Source organism: Dendronephthya gigantea, unplaced genomic scaffold, assembly GCF_004324835.1.
Source record: "Dendronephthya gigantea isolate DGI-Jeju-01 unplaced genomic scaffold, DenGig_1.0 000010F, whole genome shotgun sequence".
In the NCBI taxonomy this organism is placed as follows: Eukaryota; Metazoa; Cnidaria; class Anthozoa; order Malacalcyonacea; family Nephtheidae; genus Dendronephthya; species Dendronephthya gigantea.
In genome coordinates this window covers 336,756-363,915 of record NW_021163020.1, presented here as the reverse complement: position 1 = coordinate 363,915, position 27,160 = coordinate 336,756, and the positions used below count along the sequence as shown (strand labels likewise).

Below are 27,160 nucleotides of genomic sequence, written 5' to 3'. Positions count from 1 at the left end.
TGGTCCTCTCTGGTAAACTGTGTGGTATAGCTTTGATCTGTGACCATGAATGCCACAAATTCGAGATTCTTACAAGCTGTTGTCAATGAATATCGTGATAAATGTCCTGAATTGTCACGAATTATGACAATGAAATACTTTGATCGTATAAACGACTCAAACATTGAAGGTTTAGGCGAGAAGTCTCAGTGGTGTTCAAATGCATGTGAACATTGTGGCACCGTATTTACGGCGGAAAACTGTACATTCAGAATAAAGCCGAAAAGGAGACGCAGAAAGGGAAAGAAATGCTTGGTGAAAAACGATAGCAAGTTGGATAGAATTCCCAAATCATCTAACTTTTTACAGATTCTCTGCCATTATTGTGGGTGGAAAACAAGACAAATAGGGGCAACGAGAGTAACGAGGAGAAGAGTGAGGAACGATGATGGATCATTAAGGATGGACAAAAGGTTGTGCCAGACTCCCACGTTATCAAAAAGTGGATCTGTCACCGCTAAATACACCCCAGAATTATCCAGAACACAGAGTCAACCTCGTTCACAAAACTCCACAGGAACTAGAAAGAAAAATAAAAGCAAATTAAAGGAACTTCTTGCTAAAGAAAAATTAGAATCATCTCAAACAGAATCTCCCAGCTTATTGAACTTTCTCGCAACTATTTAACATAATTCAGTAGGCATTATTGTATCGTATGGTATTGAACAGAGATGTATATTTTTACATAAAAATACATTGAAAATACAATATATATATTACCTATATGAAAATATTATTATTTATATTTACACGTACGAAAAACTTAGAATTTACAAACAGTCTGTGAGGATATTTTGTTTTGCCTGGGTTAACACACATGTGGATATCGGCCGAAATATTTCTTCATTGCCCAATTCATTACTGTACTTGTTATCCAATTCTAAGAATTATTGTAACGGGTCATCCATCTTCTAAACCATCTTCTCAAACGAAACGTCTTGATCTCCTTTGAAAGGTTTTTGTGAGAGGAGCTCACAATAAACCAGGCATTGAATATCTAAAGAACGGAGAACGAACTTCGCTAAAGGATACGAACAACGAGAAGTGGCTATTTTTTAAAGTGTATGTTTCAATGTATTATAAATCAAAAGAAATATATTACTTCGGATAACATTTTTTGATTGTCATGCTGTACCATGGCCAAAGAAACTCTCCTACGAACGAAGCTGTGTCGCCACAATTTCCAATATCTTGAATATAACGTTTCGTGATACTGAAATGAAAAGGCTTCCTTCATATCATTCTTATAGCGTGTGAGATATTCATTTTACGACGATATGACATATGTATAGCTTGTCTTATCAAAGTGGCATCCGATAATATACTAACCAAATTATCTGCTTTTGTTGAAAACGTAGATTTATTCAACCATATTTTCATGTATTTGACAAGCAACCCCGAATCATTTCGATGATGTAAACATTGAAACTCCTTCAGTTTGTTTTGTAGTATCTTCTCTTTATGGAAAAGATTAAACCATCCCAGAAAATGTCTAAAGCCGAACAAGAAATATAAATATCACGAACGGCTACTTATATTAACTCTCTATTCTAGCTCAGTTCCACCTTTATATAGAAAGAAGTTGTTTTCTTACCTTCGTGTCATTTTCGTCTCATGATGATATTTTGCAACCTGCGAATGTTTTGTGAGCTTTCTCCATAACATAAATTTATTTTCCAATAATCTATTCTCAGAATCATACACTAGTGTATCTGCCACTTGATTTAATTCTTTACTTCCTGAAAGATTAAAATACTGTAAATATTTTTTCATATAATTCCTCAGGCTCTCACTAATCACTATGTCTTCATTGAATCTCCTCGACCCTGACATTCATTGAAATAACTAACCTTCAGCTTTCGTCTGCCAAAATTTAAAATGCTGCCTCGCCTGAGAATTGGAGAATTAGAAAATTACAAATTTTGCCAAACAAGCAGTATATGATAAGAAAGGCTTCAGCGTTTCAAAACACAAGCGTAGCTATCCAACGGCATACCTTTTTTCGTTTCAAAATCTGTTTACACCAGCACATGAATGACTTGAAGAAAAAACAAAATGATTACAAACTCAGGAAAGACAAAATGCAGACATAAATTATAGCGTCATTCTTGGCTTTCCTTTCTAAAACTAAGCCTGTCTTCTGTTCATTTATGAGCTAATCTGATCTCCGACCACAATTAGGATCATTTACCTTTTTCATAAGACTTTGAGAGAAATGTTTATTCGCATCTTTCTGACGTTTCTTCTGTTTCCATCGATTAAAAGCCAAGGCGAGATGTTGCTTCTCTTTTAACTTAGAGTACTCTAACATAATCTGATTATTCCTAACTCTTGTGCGCCAGAAAATGAACGTCGAACGCAGCTATATGTAGAAAAACACAGAGATATATATCAGGTTGTGAACGTCCCCGATTTCAAGATTCAATCGAAAACCACGATGGGGATTTATTAAGGAAAATATAATCATCATTCTTACCAAATTTTTCATAACGATGTTTTGAAACTCATGGATTGATGTAGCAGCAGTTGATTTGTGCATTAAAACAGAGCGCCAAGATCTAAGAACCCTATAATTGAAAAGATAATTGGGGAATTATTAACTCGAAAAAAGAACTTATTAATATGATTCCCTCTTTTCTTACTTTCTTTGCAGGGTTTTTTGATAATGTTCTCTCATTTTGATGCATTCTTTGCTGGTAGCAGACCAAAATTGAAACTTCTCTCTCAATTTTCTCTTCTCGTGAGAATGGTGATAATCATAAGAAATCTTCCTTCTATTTCTTGTTGCTATACGTCAGTTAGAAGGACGGTAATTAGGAATTAGAACTAGTTATAGCTATTAATTATCATTCTAATTGTTAGTTTACCAGCAGCCCAATTATGCCACGCCTTGAAAATCCTGTCAATTCTTCGCTCTTCTGAAACCTAAACATAAAAATAATTTCCAGTCAAATGAACTCGGAATTCTTGAGACACGATTTTAGAACAAAAATTACCCCGATGATTATTCTGGCAGTTCGAACGTCTTCGTAACATGACAGCCATTCCTTGAAAGCCTGAAACACAAATAAATTGATCTTTATTAGAAAAATCGAATCGCAATTAGGCCCAGATTGGTGGTTCTGATTTGCTGATAATGAACGTGTCGCGTTCAGAAGGTATATTTAGTCTTACCTTCGCTAACACACGTTTTGTTCTGAATGATTCCATTCTTTTCCGATGTTCAGCTCGAAAAGAAGAAACATCTCGCCAAGCCAGAAAGCATCTAACAATCATACAGAAAATTTAATATAGAACAATATTTCAGAATACATCTACCCAGTTTATGCCAAATAAATATACTTTCTCACCTTCGTGATAGTGAAGTTTGATATGCAAATGTCGCCTTTTGGGAAAAACGTGTTGCCTTTTTCCAATAGTTAAACGTTTTTCTGAGACAATGCACTCGATCAGCTAATTTATATTGCTCAATAACTTGTTTATCCATGTCTGTGACTAAAGAAATGTGGAATAAATGAAGAGATAATAATATAAAATATAATTGAAAGCGACTTCAGGCGTACCTTTGACCGATCGTTGCCAACGCAAGACGATGTTCTGTAACTGACATTTTGCTGTTCTCTGTTGAATATTTGAAAATGAGAAGATCGTCAGGAAATAAAGTTAGAACGGTTTTCTCTTTCTGTGAAGCAACGTATTACCGACCTTTTGTTTCCAGATATCGTAAAACTTCTTCAGCAAGCGTCGTTTAGAGAAATCATTGGCTTCTTCCTTACATCGGATCCCATGCATTTGCTGTTTGCGATAATCTATCCATTGTGATAACACTTTCTTTTTCACTTGATTGACCTAAGATAGGATAAAGTAGAATAGCTAAATATCTACAGTTGCACTTTATCCTGCCTATGGAGGCGACATGCCTGCCTATCATCAACTATTTTTGCATTGAAATATCAACCACAGAAAGGACAAAAAAACTCACCCAATGCTGCCTGGCCAGGACAGAAATAAATAACCAACGTCTCCATTTGCTAAGATATTTCGTCACAAGTCTCTCTCTATCCCGTACCATCCATTCAGTATACGTCATTCTCACGTGATTCATGTGCTGCGTGTATTTAAACCACGAGCGGAACGCGACACTCAGTGATAAAGATCGCCAGTGAATAATTGTTTCTGTTACCAGTAATTCACGATCACGCACGACACTATCACATGTGCTTTGATACGAGTAAAGAGACTCTGTGATATGAATTGACGTACGATCATCCTGCAAAAATGATAAGTTATATTCACCAGACCATTTGACACTTCAACAGGTAACTGCTTCCCCTCTTACCCCTCCACTTACCCCCACCTCACCCCACCTCACCCCCACCTCACCTGGTCACTATCATCCCCGGCGGAATGAACCCCGGAAGAAAGAACCCCGTCATCTTCACTTGAACGTTGTGGTGTTAATATCTGTTCAAGACTGTGTTGTCTGCTTAATGATGGTGATGCGCGAGGACCAGAATGTTGGTACGGGCTGTCGATGGTGACAGGACGATAGCTGGGTAAAATGGCGAATGGTCGCGGTGTTGAAGTGTCACCAAAACTTAATGTCGGCGTGACTGGACGAGAACGAGGCGTTGGAACTGGAGAGAAGATCTGGAAAACGACAAATTATACAAACATATAAACGGTGTCTATCCTTGAGCTAAGTGATCCGATACAAACCTCTTCATCAGCTGCGAGAAAAGGTAAAGACGATGACGAGTTTTTTAGAGAGGTTTGGTAACCAGATGTTGACAAGAAAGCGGAGCCCTGGGACGATTCCATCGCGAGGTTCGTGGCAAAGTCACAGACTTTTCGTTCTAATTCTGTTTTCGAAAAATCTTTCCAAGCCGAAAATATTATCCTTAACATCTCCCTCTGCGTTGATCTGATGTATTCTCTATGAAACGGATGACAAGAAGAGTGAAATTCTTCAATAATTTCTTGCGGAAGATTGGTTGAATATTGCAGTCTTCTGAATCAGCTTCTTGGGTTTGATTGAGTCTACATACCTTGCCTTGAGTTCTACTGAATATTGTCTTCGCCATCTGAAAAATGATCTTTTCATTACCATTTCTTTCCCGGCCTCGTCAGCTGATTTTACTAATGATGTCATAGTTTGCGCATGTTTCGAGGCTTTTCGTAACCAAGAGTTGAAATAAACTCCCAGAATTATCCGACGACGAGCCTAAAGTTTGAGAGAATAAGGTTGAAATGCTCGCAAAGAAACCTAACAATGTTTAGCTCGAATAGACTGAGAAAATTGACATGATTTGAATAAAAATTTCGCCAACCTTTAGTGCGTTTTCTGATTCCCTTATCTCAACTCTCTGCTTCGTATTTATCCTCCATGTTTGAGCAAATTTTCTAATCAAACTTTCTTTTCTCTTTTCTGCAATTCTCTCGCTCTCACGAATGTCTTTCACAAGCTCTACAGTTTTGATAAAATCTTTTTCACAATAAAGCATCGAAGTCTTAGATATATTTAAAACAATAAATACTGACCCAGCCAAGAGAAGAAGTGTCTCGCTAATTTCGAGAAGCTCAGTTTTTCCAAAACTTCTCTTTCTTTATTTCTACACCACAGTTTAAGACTAAAGAATAATAAATAATAGGATTAACATAAAAAGGTAGAACTGAATATCTTACTACAATCAACTGAGGTTCTAACCTCCACGTTCTCCACGCTGATTGTCTTGATCTGTCATCTTTTATTTTCAAAAATCTTCTCAAACCAGTTCCACGCAATATATAACGGCGCCAGGCATCAAAAGCTCTACAAACACAAGGCATCGAAAGGTGACGATCATTGCTGGAAGGTGAGGTACGATAAGGGATATCATAGGACTGATGAATCCCCAGTTTAGGAGCAGGTATAAAAGGATAAAAATCAACAGTAGGACAACATGAGGAACGTGAAAATAATTACTTTGCCGTATCTCTACGAACTCGTTTCTTGATGAGAGGTTCAATAATGCATTCTTCTTGATTGACAACTCGCCAAGCCTGAAGAATGCGGCCAAGTTTACTTCTTTGTAGAATTCTTGCTGCGTTCTGAACTCTTCTATCCTCTGCTCTGATTTTCTTCAGTTCTAGCAGCCAGCACACAAAATATCCTAAAATAAACACAGGCGTAGTTTAGCAGAAGAAACTCTATGCTGAACTACGGGCAAATTTCTTTCCTTAATAGAGAAATCCTCAAATAGATATCGTCTTACGTTTGACAAAAAGGATTTCAAATCCTGGACAACTTTCATGAAGTTTAACTCGAAGTTGTGTTTTCTTAACTTTCATTTTCCAGACGTTGTAACATTTTGTAACGCAGCGTAGTGACCAATTATTCCTGGAACGTCTCCTTCTTTCCAGAATTTTCAATTGAAATTTCCAAGATTCCCAATTCTTTTGAACTAATCTATGAAGCCTCTCTTGCTGGAAACACTGCATTGATCTCCTACAAAATTTACACAATATTCCGTTGTTTAATCCTCAAAACGTACAACAATATAGACACGGCCAAGTCTGAATCATACCTCATTTGAATTCTCGCTGTTGTCTTATTCCTCCAACAATGGAATACAACTCTGATGTATACGTGTTGCAATATGCTCATACATTCTTCTCGAGACTCCTTTTGCTGTTTGACAAAATTCATCCATTTCACAAAGAATCTTCTTTTCCTTGCCTGAAAAGAAATACAACGAAACGCTAGGAACGTTCTGAGAAAGACCAAGCGATGCAACAAGACTCTCCGGCTTACCGATCTCGCCACAGCTTTACACAAATGCTTATGGAGTCGTTTTCTCATGTATCTCAGATTCCATAATTTAATTGCTCGTCTGGAAAAAAAGTAAAATGTTAAACAAATAACTTGAAAAAGAATATCAGTAAAATATTTACCTTTGCTGTGTTTTTCTACAAAAATCAATAGCAAGTTTCATTCTCCTCGCTTCCTTCCATTTTCTGAACATTCTTCTTGTGAGGGTTTTCTTGTGGTATTCTTTGCACATGTTTTGCAAGCGTAGATGAACAATTCTGGAAATTCATTGGAAATAATCACATCACGGATTATCAACAATGAAGAATAAAGACTTCGTTATTGACTATTTTGAAATGGAAAATGATGATAAAAGTACTTTGCGTATTGTGTCCAGTGTTTCCAGTTGAAAAAGAACTTCAATAAAACACGTCGTCTAAATGAAAGAGAACGAGGTATCAGAGAAATATCTGGTAAAAAACGAAAGACGAGAGTTCATGCAAACACACAACCTTGTAAGTCGACGACTAAATAAGGACTTTTGAGTGATGCTTTTCCAATACTCAAAGAGATGATATTGCACCTTTTCTCCATAGTGGTATCTACAGAAAAATAAGTTTTGAGATAAGATTGATTGCAAATTTTGACAGTATGCAAAATAATATTATCAATATATTCCCATGCACCTTGCAATGCTGGTTAAACGATTCTTGACACGACGTTCTTTCACGTAAACAGTCCAACAATTCCAGTACTTGTAGATCAGATTAATTCTAAGAAAACGAACGCAAACGAAAAGATTACTTATAACAGATTTTTGCTATTGTCGAAAGAAAAATATATTACTTACTGGAAATGAACATTGGCTAAACTGTGTTTTTGTTTCGAACTAAAACGTGCTTTCCACTTTGAATAATTCTTCGACAAAAAATGTCTGTTAGCGATGCTTTCAAGTAGCTTGGTTCTACACAAATTTGTCAAAAAATTGTAAGATTTTAGTGAACGAGTCCTCGATATCATCAGCAATCTATTAATTCAAACAACCTCTCAACATGTAATCTATAAAAACGCCACTGTGAAAATGTTTCCTGCATTTTCTTTCTTCGTCTTTCACGTGTCTTTTGCTGCCACTATTAAAACAGAGGAACCTCTGTAGTCCACAGACCTCGAACACCGCTGATTAGTGGATAAACCGCATGAAACTTACCAGTCGCCAACACTTTAGGACCAAAACTCTCTCCTGTTTCCCTGCAAAACTACCAATAGAAATTTTCTGATGTTCTACGGCGAACATCAGACCCTTAATGCCTTTCTGCAAGAGATGTGATCTACACAGTTTATCTGCTTTGATGATCAAAAGTTGTGATCTTCTCTGCCAAGCCAGGAAAACTTTTTGCAGCAGCTTCAGTTTGTGAAATTTTTGAGCTCTACAGAAGAAGATTTAGTTGTGTTTATTGCCAGTTTATCGCAAGTTTTATTGCAAAAGCAGACGAACCTTCTCAGACAAATCTCTTCTTCCATTCGAAACATTTGTTTAATTTTTTCTTCCGGAGAAATGTCCGTCTAAAAACAACAAAAGTGGATGGTAATAATAGCTGTGTGCCAATCTTGCCTAGCACAATATGAAGAATATCAGTTATTTACCATTTTATATGTCACTTTTCCATCGTCCCCATTTAACAACTGAAATTCTTTTCTACTTCTTGTTGATTCCCAAGACTTTGATAAACTAAAACTGAATTTTATCCGTCCATTTACTCTCGAATTAAATCTCACAATGACTTAGCGCGCTGATCTTCCTACTGTCAGAACATTTCATCTTACCTGTGATCATCATTCCTTAATGGTATTTCACTGCTTTTTGACCTGACACCCTTTCTTGAATTCATTCTTTCCAATATCCTTTCTTCTTTCCATTCTTTACCTTCACTCTTCAACCTTTCATAATAATCCACAACATTACTTTGAACAAGAGAGGAACGATTTGAAGCTGACGAACTTGTAATTTGTTTTGAAGTATTGACAGCAGTGGTATTAACGGATCCTCTTAAGATATCAGAGTCTTCGTTGGTAATTCGATCTCCTCCCAAATGTGAGTCATATAGATCATTCGAAACTTTCGCCCCTGGTGCGTTGAAAAGCTCATTTTTGTCCGTAGAAAACGTATCGTACAACGTATCATTTCCAATGGAATTGACGGAAGAAATGAATTCCTCTATTTCGTGACTGCTTTTCTCTGTGCTAAAATTCTTTGCAGTTTTTTCACCGTATGAATTCGTACTTCTGTGACGAATATTTCCAACCAAACTCGGTTCGATTTTAAAAGAAGAATTATTTCTACGAGAAAAAGCTTCTGCACCATCGTAGCTTTCTTTCAAGTGACCTGAAGCATGATCGCCATAAGAATATTTTTGCCTGAAGTTCTGAGTATTCTTGCCAAATATCTCTGCTAAGATAGCTTCTGTAGTCTGACTAGCAGCGTACTCCTCCTGATCCAGAACCAACGACTTTCTTGTCATATCGTAGTTTCCTGGAGAAACAAGGCTACTCTGCGCTCTAAGTTGCTCTTCATCACCATTGGGAAATCTGTCACCACAATCATAGGAATCTGAATATCGGTTTGTCGAATGTTCCGTTGTTTCATCGCGGTAAATCAAGTTCCCATTCATTCTGCTGTAACTCGCTGGTATTTTACTATTTACCTCATAGTTTGTTTCTGAAAGTTGAGGGTCAAACTTATCCGATGAATGCGTGGTGTTACCACTGCGTGAAGAGTTTGTAGTGAATTTACCATGAACACCAGTTGATGTTATGTTAATAAAACTAGCTCCTCTCCCACTTGGATTAGAACGTTTTCCATTAGAAAAGATGTGATCGTTTTCCGTTCCGAAGAAACTGTCTTTAGCTAAATATTCCACAGGTTTGAGTGTCGTATGATTGCTTATCCCTGGCAGTCTTTCCAGACTAAATGCTTTCTTTGGAGGATCAATTTTTATAAATTGTTTTGAATCCACAAACGATTTGCATTGGATCCACTATATATCCCTGTAACAAAAGGAGCGATATTTAGTTTAGAAGCCGCCTCACAAGAATAAGAACCACAAGTCGTAAATGAACAAATCAATGAATACTTAAAGCTACTTCAATCCAACGAAGCATGAAATTGACACTTGTAAACAGTACAAACACATACTATGAAAGCCTGTAGCTTTTCGGCAAAAGACAATGCTTGTTTGATGCCGAAGTTCATTACTGTGGTTAATAGTTTAAATTATAAAACTTACCAAAAACATTTACATATAAGTGCGGACTAAAAAATGTCTAATTCTGTAGTCTATGCGAATATAAACCAATTTTGATATCTTCCATGAATTTAAAAGAGAATTCTTTACGCTGGTGTTTATAGTTTACAACTTTATTACGAGGTTCATTGACTTTAAAATAAATCCTCAAAAAATGAATAATAAAAGAGTGATTGACATGTTCTTCCTTTAAACAAATATTGCTTTACAAGTACGCCGCATTTAAATTCTTAAACATACATGTAAAACTATTTCAATGGCATGTTCCTGGAATACAGAAGGAGGAACAAGGGAAAGCTATCTCGAAACATGAAGAAAGGAAACAGAATTCTTTTCAGTTCTAATCTTATTTTAACTTTGTAAATGGAGGCACGGTTGAATGGAGTAGATGAACACATGACCAAGTAATCTGTCTTAAGCAAACATGACGAAATTCCTTTGTCGTTATAACAAGATATGCATTGCAGAAAATGTTCAGTTTAAGAGAATAAGAAATTGTCTTTACGTGTCGTTACGTGTCGTTACGCATCTATTTGCCTACTTGAACTACTCTATCTATCTTTTGCTAGTTATCTTACTATCCTAGTTGTAGTCCTTACTATCCTTACTGCAACCATAACTATCCTGGTTACATCCCTAATTGCATGCTTGTTACCCAAAGTAACCTATTCGTAACCAAAATTACCCTACGAGGAACCATAGCTAACCCGTTTGTGATCCTAAATACCCGGCGTTTACCCGCTGGTAACAACTAGGAGCCTACTTCCTAATTCCTATACACGCGTGACGCGTTTCCAAGCTGTTTCATATAACCATATCACTAGTAGACCATGCTTGCTGTGAAAAATGAAGAGAATAATAAAGTACAAATAATCCCACTTGACTATAGCGACATAAATATAGACGACACTACACTATACTGTACGAGAGTCGGACAAGGGAGTAAAACGCTTCACGCCAAGTTATATTTCCCGCCATATTCAAAATGTATATACTGGTAACCAAACAAACAAGCATTTTGTTACATTGATCGATGTCTCTCTGAAAATTTTATACTCAAACATATTACTTACCTCTTTGTCTGTTTATTATCAATCCAAAGTCCAAGGAGGTATGAAATTGTATTAAAGGATCACTTGGCAAGATTTCGTGTGTTTATAAATAGCGAATATCGGTCTAACAAGATCTATTTACGCTATATTTCTGCTTTTGGTCAAGCATATATGCAGATTGTTATCGGCAACAGTTTTGAAAACCCAGACAATTTTATAGTTAGGGAAATATGATCACATATGCAGCTGGTAAATATGTAAAAAACAAGACGCCGTTCTGGCGTTAACTCCGGCGCACGTGCCAGTCTTCAATATAGAGCTTCTGAACATAAACAATACAGTTCGCGTATTGTTTCGCATACATATTCGCATTTAGATGCCTTGCGAACCTAAATGTTCGATCGCGAAATTCAGAAGAACATCGCAGTATAGAAGTTCAATTGTTCAAAAATGTAAATAAACCGCATGATACATTCGCTTCGTCTTACACTTTGCCTTTGGAATTCGCGCTTATATAGTTGTATTAAATCTTCGATCCTGTGCAAACTACGCGACGTGTCAACGCGCCCATACACGACCACATCATCTTGTTAAACGGCAAAATAGCAGCGATATTATTAAAATAGGACCGGGTCTACATGTATTAAATATATTCTTACCCCAATTCAATCTAAACGTAATCGAACAGCATGAAAAGAACGGTTTATTTGTTCCTCTTGGAGGAATTGCCGTATCATGCGAGCGAAATCGAATCGCGCATTGGAAAATTAGCCAAAGCTGTGCACCACAAGTCTTGGGAGATAAGACTGGGACGTAGATAAATACGGTCACATACTTGTTTTAAATACTAGTATATTTCGCGCCATTACAGACTTGCGACGACGAAAAATAATAAAAAAAAAAATAAAAAAAAAAAAAACAAAAACAAAACAAAACCGGGGCGAATTTTCAACTCCGTCGCTGACGCCGGAGTAATGAGATTAAACCACCATATGCATGTGTTGATGATATCAGACGTCAAAACAAAGCCTCAGAACAGCCACATACATCACACAGACGCGAGAGGTATCCGCCTCTTAATTGGACGAAAGGTGACCAATTTCCTCACAAGCAATAAGAAACATTCGATCCTCGTATTTAATATCGTCATTCAATAAGACTCCCTTGCTTGTGGTGCACTCAACAATGCCACATTATGAACCTACTGCGCATGTGCAGAAAAATATCACCCTTGTTGGAAAAATTTTTACACTAAAAGTTCCATTTTTATTATTTTACAATTTCAATTTTAAGTAAAAGTGGAAAGTCAACAAGAAGAGAACAATTTTATTATATGATTTTATTTTTTTGCAACATAAACATCACATCAAGTTCGAAGCCAATGCCTTCCAACTCGTATTAGATCAAAAATGACGGCCATCAACAAAACAAGGAGAGCAGATTTAATCCAGAACTCAACATTAGATTTGAGTGAAGTCGTAGAGAATGGCTTTGGTATCTACAGAGGACATTCAGAGAAAATCAGACTTGATTCCTAGAAAATCAACAGGGTTGAATAACACAACAGAATGCATACCTGTTTGACACCACTGACAACACCTTTAGCAAAAGGTGGTGCAATACTTGGTGTATGTACAGGATTGTTCTTAAGAACTTTTCCTTTCAGGAAATGCTTTCCAGTTTCTGTAATAACAACTTCCACCATTTTTCCCATCAAATCACCTTCATCTTTACGAACTAACACCTGTATCAAGACATCAAATGTTAACATGAAGCTTGCATACATTTGATAAAAGTCTTGATATCATAAATAACACTGGATGATTTGTACCTGATCATAACTTTTATTATGCGAGACGTAATGAATGCCATCATGAGATTCTTCTGTAATCAAAACTTTCTGTTTTTCACCCAACTAAAGAGTTTAATAATAGAATTGATATCCTGAATTAACACACAATAGTATTAAATATCATAACATGTAAAATATTACAAGAATGCTGTCTTGTGAAACATGAGATGATAAGTACCTTATGATCATATGGTTGATAAGTGTTAAATAGTTTTGTAATTCTCCTTGTTCTCCCTTTAACCTAAAAATTGATGCAGTAAAATTTAAAAATATAGTTTGTAGCAATGGATGATTGCAGAATAACTAATGTTACTCACAATTGCTGTGTCAATTCTTTTCATACGAGCAGCAGGCGTACCAGGCCGAGGGTAAAATTGATTAATAAATAAACTGGGAAATTTAAAAAGTTCAACAATCTTCACAGTTTCTTCAAAATCCTGAAACAAAATGGTTACAAAATGAGCAGGATATTTATCACAAAATATAAACAAGCTAAATTAACAGTGATCACCATAAATACCTGTTCAGTCTCAGTTGGAAAACCGCATATGACATCAGTTGCTACTGTAATATGGGGTACCCTGTAAAATTGATATGGTAAACCAATGTTTATGGATCATACATTGGGTTTAGGAAAGCAAAGACTTCTTTGACAGAACAGACTTTGGAAAACTATCATACCTCTCTTGAAGATATTGAACGACATGTTTAAAATCATCAATGCAGTATTCACGTTTCATATCAGCTAAAACACTATCGGATCCACTTTGTACTGGGCAGTGAAGAAAAGAATACATCCTGGGGCTATTCATGATCTTCGCTATCTCCTAATAATGAATTACATAAGATCACATGAGATTCCAATAAGGATCATCCTCAGAGAGAAGTTACCATAATTTATCCATACCTCAAGATGTTCCAGAATATAGGGAGGATTAGTCATGCCTAACCGCAACATTGCTCCTTCAGGAATCACCTCAATAAGTTGCCACAATAATTCAGGTAAAGATGACCCAATATCTCTACCATAAGCTCCTGTATCTTCACTTGTCAACCAAATTTCAACCACACCCTCTGGAGAGTGACATAAGCAAGATTGGGATAAATGGGTACAATGAAGGTAATCATTAGAATCAAGGCTACAAATTGGAACATAGTTAACCTTGAAAGGCTTGTTTAGCACGAGCAACAATTTCCTCAGGAGAATAGCTTCCTAATTCACCTCTGGCATGCTTTGTCTTACAGTATGTACACTGATTTAGACATCTACAACAATAGCAAGAAGCATTTTGAAATAAAATAGAGAACATTAAAAGAATGATTGGAGAAAAACACATGTACAGAGTTTGTGAATGACTAAAAACTTACCCAGTGCTAATAGCAATTATTTCAATTAGTGGATTTTTACGTATTTTTGGCAAGTCTAACTTTGCACCACCAATTTTTTTACCATTTTCTTTCTTCTGCCCTAATATTCGAACAGTGTGACCTAAGTGTAAAAAATAACTCATAGAAAGTTATTAAATAAATCTTTTTCCCAAAAAGGATCCTCAACACACCTTTCAAAGTCTCTTCTACTGCTTCTACGATTCTGTCTATTTGTTGAACCTGTAAATCAGAAAACACTGTAAGTCAATTGTCCATATGATGGTTATTTTGAACAATTGGTAAACACACTTACACCAATGATACTTAGTCCACGCAATGTTTCATGCCCTGGCTGTCCTTGTCCAACACATCCAGCTAAGATAAGATGCTTGCCACTTTCTTTTGCCTTCTTGATGCTATTTCTAAAATTATCCTCTGAAGGATTTTTTACCGTGCAACTGTTTAGCAGCCAAAGATCTGCATTCTCAGGATTGTCTGAAAGGAAGGATGTATTGAGGTATCATAAACTGGTAGGGTTTAAGGTACCTAGCCTGTATTCATTGAAAACCATAGCAAACCAATATTGTGTTACAGATACATACAGTACAAATAAATATGATTCATCATCATCAGTGATTCAACACTATTATATAGTGTAGTGTATTAAATAATTTAAATACTAACCTATAATTTTGTAGCCATAAGCAGCTAGCTGACCAGCCATATATTCACTGTCACTATTATTATGTGAACAACCCCACGTCTTTATATATATATTTTGTGTCCCTGGAATGATGCTATCAGAAGATGGTTTTTCATCTTTGAAATCTTTCATGATTCTTCTTCCCTTTCTTGCTTTGGGTAAAATATCTCTTTTAACAGAAATCCTGTCATTCGGAGTCAAGTCATCTTTACTTACAATATCTTCGATATCGTCTAACCCTCCACCACAAGACATGATTTTAGATTGAAATATTAACAAAGTTTTTCATTCATTCATTCATAATCATCAACTCTATTCTTGTTTATGCAACTCTTGTTTTCTACGTGCTAACACCCGATTCGTAGGTTTCAACGCAACATCAGCCGCAAAAATATTCGCCAGACAGGAGCTTTTAGTTGATATTTTGTCGTTTATGTGACAATTTTTTTTTTTTTTTTTCATTTTTGATTTTTATATCATCACGAACCTAACCATTGACACAGTATTGCAGCAAAAAATCTTAATCACCCAAGTAATTTGCAATGATTTGTTTTAAACATTGAACAAATTTGTAGAAAACGCTAATATAATTAAAATTCTTTATTTGATACATGTTAACTAACAAGTCTGAGTGTATAAATGATGTGCATTCATTGTGTAATAAGTCCAATCACAACCAATACACGGATTGTTAGAAAAATTACACACTGCCACTGGCAGATCATACAGCAAAGTTTTCAGTGGAGAATCGACACATTTTCTTTTCAGAATATCATTGTGAGCAAGATACTGTATGATCTGGCAGTTATGGCACAAACTATTTGATCTATTTATTTATTTTCTTGAATTCCTACGACTCGTGTCTGGTGAGAATGTACACGTTGATGTTTATAGACAATAGACCATGTTTGTGTGTTTATCTCCCCCTCGAGAATTTTGAATTTTCATTCATCATCCAGTAGATCGTCATCATCTAGTTCAAAATCCTATAAATGATAAAAAAAATATTAATAAAAAAAATATTAAAGCAATGCTGGATTGACATTATTATGGATTCAGTTATGTTTTCAGACAATTCTACCACCGATATAATATATATTAGAGACAGTAAGGAATGGAATTAATTTTGAAATGACAGAATCAGACTGAGATTAAAATACGTACATCATCATCGTCGTCGTCGTCCAAGTCGAGATCTTCATCACCCAGATCGTAATCCTAAAACAAGTTTTAAACTGTTTGAACAATTTCTAAACCCTTTTCCTCGATGATAAGCAATATATAAACTGATTTCCCTACAAACCTCATCACTGTGTGAAGGCGTCTTCTTCACTGGTTCTTTAGCAGGAGGTTGGGTTTCCTGAGGTTTGGTAACTTCAGCAGAAACTGGTTCAACTGGTTTAGTTGCTTGTTCTGCGGATGCGCCGATGTTTAGATTTCCAACAGAATCCTGAAGAATGAGAAATTACGACTCAGCCAAATAATTCACAGGCCTACTGTTAGATAGGAACGTTCTTCAAGACTTACAGTAACGTTATCAACACTGGAATCCTCCGTGGGGTCAACACCTTTGATTTCTTCAAAAATATTTCGGTCAAAGTTATTCTAGATTGAAGTAAATAAATGAATAAAGTTAACAGTAATACTGAGAATATTTCTAATGGTTTTTTTTAATAGCAGGTTAGAAATTTTCAGGTGAACACGATGGATAAGATAGCGGCTTACAGTTAGTCGAGGGTAATCAGCTGCTGCTACAAGGTTCATTCTTTCTTTTTTTAAAAACTAAAATGAAGGAAAATGATGTCAAGCTTACAGACGCATAAGAAAAGACACACATACCCTTCACACCTAGGAAGAAAATAGAAAATAGAATGAACCTGTTCTGCTTTTAAAGCTTCTTGAAATTCTGGGAAAAGATTTTCATATTCCGTTGGGTCAGCCAATGAGTTCGCTGCTTTTTTGTTATGTTTTGCTAAATCTTCCTTCCACAAAGCAACAACTCTAGAAAGGTATAACAAATATGTTACAAATGGTCTCTCTATAAACACGGTTGACGGTCAATATTTGATGAAGAAGTGGCTGGAAGTTTACCTGGAAACATGGCTTGGAAGATACGTTCTTGCCATGAATGCTGCTTCAGGATAGCGTCCTGTGTTGCAGAGAAGCTCCAGACAATCTTCTAATCTAATTAGAAGATATTGAAGAGATCATTAGAAGCTATAATTGCGAATAACTTGTGTTCAATGTGGAAGATGCAGTTTCATCTCTTTACAAAGCATATTTAAGATGCAAAGTATATCATGCGTAATCCTCAGTGCAAAAACATACCTTCCCAAGAGATAAAACGCCAAGAATGCCACATTATTTTTTCCTTTCTCCAAAGCGGATTCTGCTAATTTAGCGATCATGTCAGCATGACCAGCAGATGAAGCCAGAAGCAACAATCCTCCGAAATCTTCAGCACGATGAAGACACTCCTGGGCCAGCTGGAATTCACAATTCTTGATGGCCAACTCCGCCAGCTGCTTCCATCTTTTCTCATTCTGTAAAACACAGAAATATCATAATAAAAATAGCAAACACAAAGAGAATACAGTAATCCATAACCCGATACAACTATTCATAAGATTTATGATACGAAGAATGAAGATATCAAACCTGATCTTCCATGGCTATTTCGTAGGCTATCTTTAGTTCTCCCAACTGAATTGCAAGTTCGAATCTAAAGAGAGTTTGAAAATGCGCGTTTCCTTTAGTTATTGAATGAATGGTGTTGATGACGGACAACAGATGATAATGTTGTACACATATGTATGTACACACCTATGTTCAGGGTCACATGAGACAGCTAATGCTTGTTGTTTATATCCCTGCTTTTCCAAGAAATGAGCAACTCTGTTGCGCTGATCTTTTGGAATGGTGGGTAGAACCTTGTGAAGAAATGAAAAACATTCCTCTTCAATATGATACAGAAGCTTGGCGAATTTAAGACTGTGGCACATGAATGTTATGACGGACTAAATATATGTACCAGTGGCGGGAAATACCTGTTTAGCAGTTTCAAAATCTTCTCTCATAACCGCAGTTTGATATTCCAGAACAGACAATAACAAGGAGTAACTGACAACGTTTAAATCTTTATCACCAAGATACAGACGATTATCTTTCGGGATATAACCGAGAAGATACATAACGCTACATAAAAACCAACATAATAAATAAAACGCACAAGAATTGACTTCAGAACATCATGGATATAAATGTCACTGTTCTAGATTTTTTATTGTCCAGTGCAACAATCAGTAAGATAATCCTCACCCATCAAGATGCGCTATGGTGACAATCTCGCCTCCGACATAATAATTCAGCCTGTTGACTACAAAAATATAAAGATTTTTACCTTAAATGTTGTACTTCGCACAACTTAGTTCTGCTCAGAAAATGACAATCACCTGAATTTGTGTAAATGAAACAGTCGCCAACCCACAATCCAGTCTTTACAACATCTTCAATCTCACCAACGACCTGAAAGAAAGATCCAGTTAACATTGAGATACCAAGAACCTCGTGTGCCTCGACATTGCAGAGCGATGTCTAATCTAATAATATATTTAAAATATTCGCCTGAGGCTGATGGTACAAAGCTGGATTGCGCTATCTACCGCCGGATAATGGATTGTTCAAAATTGCCTTTTGTTGTCATCTTATATTTACATACATCAAACGCTTCTTCAACGCCATCTTCAGATATTTCGTCTTTGTTTTCCATTGCCTGGGTTACTTTTTCCGGATTATATTTTAAGATATAGATTGAATCATCGGTAGCAATTGCGCACAATTCACCACTGTCTGACCAATGAACCTAAAATATTCATTAAACTGGTGATCAAGCTGGGAGATGACAGAATTTCATCTTGTGTATTTCAACAAGAAATGATCGAAGTTAGTTTTTTTACCGATTTTGATTGAATGTCGATTCTTCGAATTAATTCGGTATTTTCCCAGTCGTAAAACGATAATCCAGCAGTCGAACGCACACCAATCAGGTTACCACCAAAGATATCTACAGTATGCATGAATGAGTTTCTGAGATAACATCCTCTGAATGAGTTTGATTATGCATGACAGAAGCATGCAGAGATTTATTTCAGCCGCTGCTGTAATTTCACTTACTTTCCGCACCATAATCTGGCTTAAATGACTTTCTTTCTTTGAAGTTTTTATGAATAGATATCTTGTTTCCATCACGAATGGCATATCTAAGTGTTTGGATAATAAAAATTACATTCACCATCATTTTTACTATGATACCATAAACACAACTTCACTTACTCTGATGAATCACTTGCCCAGATAAATTCCTGAGCGTTGCCAAAACTTTTATTACGCAAAGCCATCGCTGTGTAAATGATGTATTCTCCATCACCACAAGCAACAACAAACCTTTGGTCACAAGAATGATGGAAAAAAAATAAACCATCAGTAAAGGATGTATTCCCTTCAAATAACCATCCTATCTCAGTTCATACCTTCCATTAGGATTATGAGACAATGTTTGAGGAAATATTTCACAAGATCCCATGTCTTTGATGGCCAAAGGAATTCTTTCACCATCTTTGATTTCATAATCTTCAATGAAAAATTTAAACAATTGTCACGATACTCATTTCTTATGTCATAATGATGATGTAATGAAATATTACCACAAGTTTGAGCTAAGACCAGAGTCATGATGTACATTACCTGTCAAGTTCTTTAAATTAGCTTGACTAACTTCACTGTGCTTGGCAAAAATAATCTTGCCATTACTATCCATAGACATGGCTGGTTCCTCTCTTCCAAGCTTTGAGAAAGTAAAAAAAGGTGATGACAACAGCCTTGAAATCCTCAATAAACATTGATGCTCGATAAGGATGATTTATAATATTACTGGTGGAAGAATACATACACAAATAAAAAAACAACTCCTATTTTGTTAAAAATAAAGTTTCAGCACACCTTGATTATGATACTGCCTTCGTCATATCCTAGAGCAACGTTATTTGAACCTTTCATCATCGCAATTGTCCAAACTCTTTCCAAACCATAGTTCAAAGTGTTTTCTAATCGATATGTATTAGCATGCCATAGTCTCACAGTACCTAAATAAAAGAAACTTCTTCTAAAATTTGAATCATTTTTCATCCACTACAGACCTTCATATTCATGAAACAAACACATGCACAGGATATTCCATTCCTGTGGAAAAAAACATTTATTTACCATCTTCTGAACCAGAAAGAATAATTGGCAGTTCAGGGTGAAAACCAACACAGGAAACATTTTGTGCATGGCCTTCCAATGTTTGAACACATGATTTGTTCTAAGCAACACAAAAGATTAAAATAAAGATCAACAAAAAAATTAAGGAATATACAAAATACTTACCTGATAATCCCATATTTTCACTGATCTATCATCAGCTCCAGAAATGAGATAAGGTTTCTCACCACCATGGAAGTAATCAACACAATTAACACCCTATAACATTAAACTTAACTGTAAATTTATTATCTTCTCCTAATGTCTGAACAAAGAATGTTGATGAGCTCTAAAATACATATCTACTGTACAAGGTTACAATATATGTACCTTCTCATGTCCTTCTAGGGTAAAGTTAGGAGCAGTTGAGCCAAGTTGCCACACCTGAAAATAGATTTACATTCAGCCTTGGTCCAGCATCATTGAAGCACATTAATGAAAACAAGCAAATAGTAGACAAACCTTTATTGTTCTGTCCAAAGAAGCACTTGCAAACTGGTTATTATCTTTAGGATTTATTACAACTTGCATTACATAATGGGTATGACCTTCAAACACTTGTTGAAGTTGCCAATTTTTGTCCCAATTCCAAAGTTTGATCAACATATCATCTACATAAGAAAACATGATGAATATACCGATTATTTTCTAAATTTCGTCTGAATACACACAGAAACAGACTTGAATGGAAACGTACCACTGCTGCTGAGTATGTAAGATTGTGTTGGGTGAACTGCAATGGATCTCAAGTAGTCACTGTGTGCTTCAAAGCCATGAACCTAGATAAATAGTTGCAAAAAGAATAATTGTGATTTTGAATGCAACTTCTTCTATCTCTCAGGAGGTTAAGCAGATAAAATTACCAACTTCTCCTAGTCATGTTCAAACTCATCACCCTACCTTTTCTAATGTATTATAGTTGTAAATTCTCAAGTGCATATCATCCTGCAAAATGAGGAAGTTAGTGTTAATGAAATGGTGCAACCAAAATGTATAATCATATATTCTACAATTGAAATTCAAATTAAATACTTCCTAACTTACTGAGCCGGTAATAACCCAGTTCTTTCTTGTCACAAATTTTGCAACTCTCACTGAAAATAAAAGTAAAATTTGGGTTAAGTTGATTGCATCATGGCAAGCCTGGGTGTCACAGCACTGAGCATTGTTGGCTTGACGATATGGAGGAAACTAAATAATTGTACCTGGTAGATCAGTAACTTCAAAGGTTTTTATCAATGTTTGTGACTCGTGATTCCATATATGAACGTTTCCATTGTACAGACTAGCCAACATCCACGGCTCATTTGGGTGAAGATCAACACTCTTTACTCGATCAGACCGAGCTGAGAGTTTACGCTAAAAAAAAGATTGAAACTTAGGGTTACCATTAATTCCCAGATGGTATTATCTACCACCAAGTCATCAGTATTCACAGGCTACAATTACTGGTATTTTAAAAATATATATAAACCTACAAACCTTAACATCCAACCTTAGTGGCTAAAAAAAACAAAAATAAATTTATATGACAATGTTTATTGCAATATTTAAATCTAAAAATGTACATAGTTTATAAGAACATGTTGATTTTCAACTTAATTCATGCAGATGCTGGCTTGGTTAGTGCTGTCTTTAAGACAAGACAGTTCAATTGATCAATGGATTTAAAAGGGAGATAGTTATAGATGGATAAAGTCAGATCAAGACATGGTAAAGATCTGCAGGAGAAATGCAAGAATTCATACTATAATTCGGTATTTCAGAGAATGCATTTACGGCGATGGTAATCGTTCTTTGCTATACTGATATAAATGCATACATAAAATAATAACAAAATATAGATTTTGAATACACACACGTCACAAGTTAACATGAATTGTTCAATTGTATATCAGTCGTGATCTCGTAAAATTATGCTTTTCTCACCACACCAATGCATATATGATTCATAAGAATACTACAAAGAATTTTTGTTAAAATAAACTTACCATTTCGATGGAAAAATTGGGATTTATTTGAATAGATGAAAGTCAAATATGGAACAATTTTTCACTCCCGACGTGGCACGTTGATATTCAGGGAACTGGACACCACTATAATAACATTCAAAACGTCATGTTAGCAAACTGTGTGGATCTTGAATTGCGCATGTGCGGCGCAACAAACGGTGCGTGTGCGCAAAGTGACGCCCACAACGTCAAAGACCGCGAGGGCTTTGGATAAAATTACGTGAAATTCTGCACATCGTCCACAACACGATAAAATAGAGGAAATTGCAGTTTTAATTAAAGTCCATTTTCAGTAGTTGTTTTCTTTTGAAACATCAGCAAATTAACTTACTTGGGTATGAAAACCACTGCACGCCCGTCACATGAAATATTGAATTAAAGAAGGCACGTTGTCTTCCAAGCATTTGTTTTTTTTTAGATTTTCAAATATTCATCACTCTGTGACTAATCCCTAAATCCGATTTTTATCAGCACCCAATTATAATCATGAACAGTAAATGGAACAAAACTTTTCAGTAAAGATAATTTCGAAAAACATGCCGGCTTTGAGGCATGAATTCTTCTGGTTTTCTCGACATACAAGGAGTCAAAGACCCTCTTGACACTATCAACGCAGGAGATGAGATTTTAAAAATAAATTTGGTCTAAGATGGATTGTTTACCATCATGCTTAATCGCGATCATGCATCTTAAACTCTTCACCGACTCGCAGTTATGCTATATCGAAGTAATCTACTTCAATTGGCCTCAGTAAAATACTTTTCCCAAGGAATTGAAGTCATTCCTCCCTGGATATTGCACGTAACAACATTTCACGATCGACGAGGTTCATATTTTAGCAATCATGAGATGACAACTAGACAAATAACAAGCTCTACTGTAAACATTCAGAACGCATTAGGACAATCAACGTGAAGGAAAATAATAAGCTTTCGTCATTTATCCCGCACTTGTTTGCTTAACTTGTTTACATAAGGCTCGGAGGTATCTCTTTCCAACACCGGCATCTGTTTTTTATGGCAAAAGATTAATTGTCAAACACAAAGCTCACTGAAAACCACAGTCCAATCGATTGTATTTCACAGTCAACCAAAGATATGATGGATCAAAGTATTCTAAAAGTTTTTAATCTTTCTTCAAATGACGCAGAAACGAAACCTGAAGAAAGAGAAGATTTTGAAACAGGTTATGCATTAGTTATAATGTCAGTCGCGATTGTCATTGGCAATTCCCTCGTTCTAATCACGGTCAAAAGTTTTGCAAAGCGTTTTGTGACGGATATCTTCATCTTTTCGTTGGCACTACTGGATATTATTCACACAATCACCAGTATATTCCTCGCTATTTTATTCAAATGGACCTTGCTAAAGCAAAGTGAAGAGTTTGGGACGCTGTGCAAAACACAGGCTTGGATCTCTGTCACAACGCAGATTCACAGTGCCTTTATTGTTACTGTAATAAACCTTGAAAGATTAACAGCCGTTAGTCGGCCATTCTTTTACAAATCTTACGTAAACATGCGCAGAGCTGTTAAAACTCTTATTCTATTACTGTTAATTTCAATCAGTATTTCCTCTCTTCCTCTGTTCGCTTGGGGAAATTATGTATTGCTTCCAAAGATGTCGTTGTGTCTGTTTTATCACGACAGTGATTTTGCTATCATTATTGTTGTCATTGGTTATGCAGACTTTCTCGTTGTTTCCTATTGCTTTGTCGCGATAAAGATTTCCTTGAAGAAATTCATGGAAAGACAAGCTCGTTTTGTTGCCAGAAGAGGGGCAATTGTTGACCTTCAAACTGGGGGGATTTCACAAAAGATGAACAAAACAGCGTCTAAATCTTTTATACAAAGCAAGCGTTTGTTGAAGGTAACAGCTATGGTCAGCGGACTATTCTATATCAGTTGGCTACCATTAATGGTAGGTCGCCAATTCGTGAATGTAATATTTATATGAATCGTTAAATCAAATCAAATATTTTCTTTAATCGAAGTTAACTCCTCCTCCACACCATTTGTTGTTTCGATAGAAAATCGATCTATCTTCGTTAATAGTAGTTTTGCTTCATACCGGAGTCTATTAAAGGTCGAAATTTCTCCTACAAAATTTCATTAAATATGAACATTTCACAGATTGTTTTGTTCTGACGTCAATCAACACTTCAAGACTTGTCATGGAGCTGCTGTAAATACGATTAAATCAGAAAAACAAATAATTTTGATAGATTAATTGTTCTGTCTTAAAATGAACATTTCGAAACTTTCAAGATGAAGGGAAGATCGCCACTGTAGTTTCTGAATTTGTTCCTTCAAAAACCCCTGGTGTATAAACATTTGCATTTTTTACAGCCTCACTTACGCATGATTTATTTCATTTTTATAGATCTCAATAACTCGAGCCCAAATCACTCACGAACCAAGTTACATACTTAATCTAATATCATCTCTACAGCCTCTGTCCAGTCCTCTAGTAAACCCTCTTATATATTTCTTCACTTGGGAAAGATATAAGAAGAGTTATCTAGGAATTTTTAAAAGGTTAATTGCCTGTTTGCCAAAATTTCACGACCGGACTATGTTCAACACAGGTAGGACCCTTTTTAAAGTGTTTTTTGCAATGCCTCGTTATTGTGAGAGATTCGTCATTCGTTATTGTATTTTACTTTTCTTTTAGGTTCCTGTTATGCTCTTCCAACAACAATTCAAATGAATGTGGTGGAAGATAAGATTCCCCGAAAGAACCACACTCTTCCTGTGGATATTTCTCCGAAATCCTTTCTCTCGGGGAGGTTGAATCATGATAGTCCAACGGACAACTGTGAAATACCCACAGCGACTTTATCATTAGCTGAAAAACTAGGAGGAACCTCGAACCGCGATAGCTTCAAGGCTTCACGATGTCTTTCTGGTTCTCACGAAGAATATTGCCAGACAAAACGTCGTTGTTATTCTTTCAGAGAGTTATCGCAAAGTATCTCAGCGGAAAACGAAGTTTGTGCGGGAGAGAATGTACAAGCCGGGGCTGAAGGATTAAAATCATTAAGCGTTGACAATTTAAACAATAAAACATATAGAATGAAACCGGAAAACCACAAAAAGATCGCGCAATACTCTAAAGTCAATCATGGTGAACACAGAGACGAAGTCTCCCTGAAAGACGATTGTCAATTCAGAAATTATGTGCCAGACAACTCAGTTTCTGGAAATAAAATTGATCAGCTCAATAATTCGGATAATTTAGCAGACAAATGCCTTATTACCCAACGTATAGGCCAATACCTTACTAATGTAATCAATGATCAATACCCCAAAAATAAACAGAATATTTGCAAAGTTCCTGGAAAACAACCGGAGGACACGAAGAGGAAACGCGACAGTTCGCGAAAGAAGTCTCAGAAATTTTACAAATATTCCACAAATGTTTACCAAAATACGAGAAGTCGTAGCCGACGACGGCAGAGACAATCATATTTTAAGACGAGAGACAAATTTTCCCGAAGTAATTACCTTGAGGATTTCGAAGAATTTAGGAAAAAGTTAGACGAGGATGCTAGAAAATCAGTTGACAAATCAAATGAAAATTATAAAGCCGAAATTCATTTCCATGAAATTTCGCAATGGAGTGGTGAGAAGGACGAAACATCAGAGCAATCCAACCACGAGAATTCTCCAAAAATCCACGAACACAATAATCATGTTGACAAAAGCCAAGAAATTCATGACGGAAGGTTCCCTAATTATTCTAAGAAAGGAAACAGTCTCAGAAAACGCTTGGAACTAAATAGACATCCAAATTCCGAGAACACAGAGGCTTCTATCTGGACTTTCTTATAGATTTGAGTGGCACATCTGAACCTGTATGACGGAGCGTGCTGGAATGCAATGCATGAGAGAAATGTATTCTTGTGTTAGATTCGAACGACTGATTCTTTCTTATTGCTTTGTATACATCTTTTCTAAGATCAAGATCGAAGTAGCGTCATTCCAATGGCAATGGGGGTATTTTCATAGAAAAAGGAGTAGTATAGAGAAAGGCGCTAATAGCAATTAAGATAATCAGAGATACGCATCTAGTATGAAAGAGAAATGACTCAGTGATCTGCATGTTATGTATGTAATACCTTCAAGACTAAATATTTTGAGGAGTACAATTTCTCAAAGACAATATTTTAGCATTTGAGAGAAATATTTTTGATAGTATGGCAAAATATTTAACTGCGAATGTACAACAGCATTGTAAATATATCGTAAAATGTGCACAATAAGGACTCGGATAAAACAACCTATATCTGTGAATTCAGGTTACTAGATTTGCACTGATAACCATAGGAAGTTTCACATAGCGTGTTAAAATTGTCAAAGATTTCTTCTTAGTGGTAAATTTGTGTTTATATTTAGTAGCACGTGTGTACATTAAGGGGGAGGGAATGTATTTTGCCTTCCTTGAACAAACACAAACAAAGAAAATAACTGGTATTTGGTTTGTTTGTTTGAAAGTCACAGTGCTGTCCTGTGGTGTTGTTGTCTGTTGTAAAATAAACTACACGATGCTTCATTGAAAGCAATACGGACAGACCTGTGTTTGTTTTCAAAATAAAACTTGGCAAATAAAATAACTAAAACTTCAATAGTACATAACTGGTACCTGGCCTAACAAATTCATTGATTGTTTTCACACGATACTTGTGAAATCGGCAAAATTAAGATAGCGTGGTTTAAACGTGGTGGAACTAAAATAAACCA

At 36.0% G+C, this 27,160-nt stretch overlaps 4 protein-coding genes across 5 annotated transcripts; 1 reads left to right on the top strand and 3 right to left on the bottom strand.

The window, feature by feature from the left end:
• Window positions 1–35: 35 nt before the first annotated feature.
• LOC114518106 (UPF0711 protein C18orf21 homolog) lies at window positions 36–737 on the top strand. Its single transcript, XM_028538032.1, has one exon. The coding sequence runs from the start codon at window positions 46–48 to the stop codon at window positions 664–666; it is 621 nt and encodes a 206-aa protein (XP_028393833.1). The 5' UTR covers window positions 36–45; the 3' UTR covers window positions 667–737.
• Window positions 704–10,196, bottom strand: LOC114518104. The gene is made up of 37 exons (XM_028538030.1): window positions 10,114–10,196; window positions 8,654–9,874; window positions 8,474–8,564; window positions 8,325–8,392; window positions 8,037–8,256; window positions 7,874–7,959; window positions 7,680–7,793; window positions 7,516–7,602; window positions 7,342–7,431; window positions 7,209–7,265; window positions 6,973–7,107; window positions 6,833–6,911; window positions 6,606–6,757; window positions 6,294–6,526; window positions 6,005–6,191; window positions 5,747–5,851; window positions 5,581–5,669; window positions 5,370–5,506; window positions 5,088–5,263; window positions 4,759–4,975; window positions 4,423–4,689; window positions 4,022–4,309; window positions 3,745–3,888; window positions 3,603–3,660; window positions 3,390–3,534; window positions 3,214–3,304; window positions 3,036–3,095; window positions 2,907–2,964; window positions 2,682–2,826; window positions 2,516–2,606; window positions 2,231–2,401; window positions 2,036–2,077; window positions 1,890–1,929; window positions 1,634–1,778; window positions 1,369–1,531; window positions 1,142–1,252; window positions 704–1,036 (listed from the first exon to the last, which is right to left on the bottom strand). Exons 2-37 carry the CDS (start codon window positions 9,496–9,498, stop codon window positions 920–922), a joined length of 5,304 nt encoding a protein of 1,767 aa, XP_028393831.1. The 5' UTR covers window positions 9,499–9,874; window positions 10,114–10,196; the 3' UTR covers window positions 704–919.
• Window positions 10,197–12,495: 2,299 nt separating this feature from the next.
• On the bottom strand, window positions 12,496–15,431 carry LOC114518195 (threonylcarbamoyladenosine tRNA methylthiotransferase-like). Of its 2 annotated transcripts, XM_028538140.1 has the most exons (14): window positions 15,323–15,414; window positions 15,088–15,258; window positions 14,717–14,898; window positions 14,595–14,643; window positions 14,404–14,524; window positions 14,198–14,301; window positions 13,943–14,109; window positions 13,717–13,862; window positions 13,556–13,616; window positions 13,353–13,472; window positions 13,214–13,276; window positions 13,015–13,098; window positions 12,760–12,927; window positions 12,496–12,681 (listed from the first exon to the last, which is right to left on the bottom strand). In XM_028538140.1, the coding sequence occupies exons 2-14, from the start codon at window positions 15,236–15,238 to the stop codon at window positions 12,550–12,552; spliced, it is 1,548 nt and encodes a 515-aa protein (XP_028393941.1). In that variant the 5' UTR covers window positions 15,239–15,258; window positions 15,323–15,414; the 3' UTR covers window positions 12,496–12,549. The 2 variants fall into 2 exon arrangements, with proteins under 2 accessions (XP_028393941.1, XP_028393939.1); XM_028538138.1 differs by having other exon boundaries at window positions 15,088–15,431.
• Window positions 15,432–15,642: 211 nt separating this feature from the next.
• LOC114518346 (coatomer subunit beta'-like) lies at window positions 15,643–22,483 on the bottom strand. The gene is made up of 30 exons (XM_028538323.1): window positions 22,399–22,483; window positions 21,890–21,910; window positions 21,613–21,766; window positions 21,452–21,501; window positions 21,308–21,352; window positions 21,105–21,186; window positions 20,870–21,018; window positions 20,738–20,791; window positions 20,534–20,626; window positions 20,369–20,468; window positions 20,105–20,247; window positions 19,850–19,949; window positions 19,636–19,735; window positions 19,439–19,549; window positions 19,280–19,365; window positions 19,063–19,169; window positions 18,825–18,968; window positions 18,559–18,631; window positions 18,425–18,482; window positions 18,154–18,301; window positions 17,930–18,036; window positions 17,765–17,828; window positions 17,435–17,649; window positions 17,198–17,290; window positions 16,984–17,107; window positions 16,832–16,888; window positions 16,634–16,711; window positions 16,410–16,556; window positions 16,271–16,324; window positions 15,643–16,092 (listed from the first exon to the last, which is right to left on the bottom strand). The coding sequence occupies exons 1-30, from the start codon at window positions 22,399–22,401 to the stop codon at window positions 16,051–16,053; spliced, it is 2,802 nt and encodes a 933-aa protein (XP_028394124.1). The 5' UTR covers window positions 22,402–22,483; the 3' UTR covers window positions 15,643–16,050.
• Between the last annotated feature and the right edge of the window lie 4,677 nt (window positions 22,484–27,160).

Coding starts and splice junctions, on each gene's coding strand:
- LOC114518195 (XM_028538138.1), bottom strand. CDS start 15,361: ATGTCTTGTGGTGGAGGGTTAGACGATATCGAAGATATTGTAAGTAAA. Junction 14,110..14,197: donor TGCTAAACAAGCCTTTCAAG/GTTAACTATGTT, acceptor GTCACTCTCCAG/AGGGTGTGGTTGAAATTTGG. Junction 13,099..13,213: donor ATCAACCATATGATCATAAG/GTACTTATCATC, acceptor TAAACTCTTTAG/TTGGGTGAAAAACAGAAAGT.
- LOC114518104 (XM_028538030.1), bottom strand. CDS start 9,498: ATGAATGGGAACTTGATTTACCGCGATGAAACAACGGAACATTCGACA. Junction 7,266..7,341: donor TTTAGTCGTCGACTTACAAG/GTTGTGTGTTTG, acceptor TCTTTCATTTAG/ACGACGTGTTTTATTGAAGT. Junction 7,108..7,208: donor CACTGGACACAATACGCAAA/GTACTTTTATCA, acceptor ATGAATTTCCAG/AATTGTTCATCTACGCTTGC.
- LOC114518346 (XM_028538323.1), bottom strand. Junction 20,792..20,869: donor CTTTGGACAGAACAATAAAG/GTTTGTCTACTA, acceptor ATCTATTTTCAG/GTGTGGCAACTTGGCTCAAC. Junction 19,736..19,849: donor TAATTTAAAGAACTTGACAG/GTAATGTACATC, acceptor TTTTCATTGAAG/ATTATGAAATCAAAGATGGT.
- LOC114518106 (XM_028538032.1), top strand. CDS start 46: ATGAATGCCACAAATTCGAGATTCTTACAAGCTGTTGTCAATGAATAT.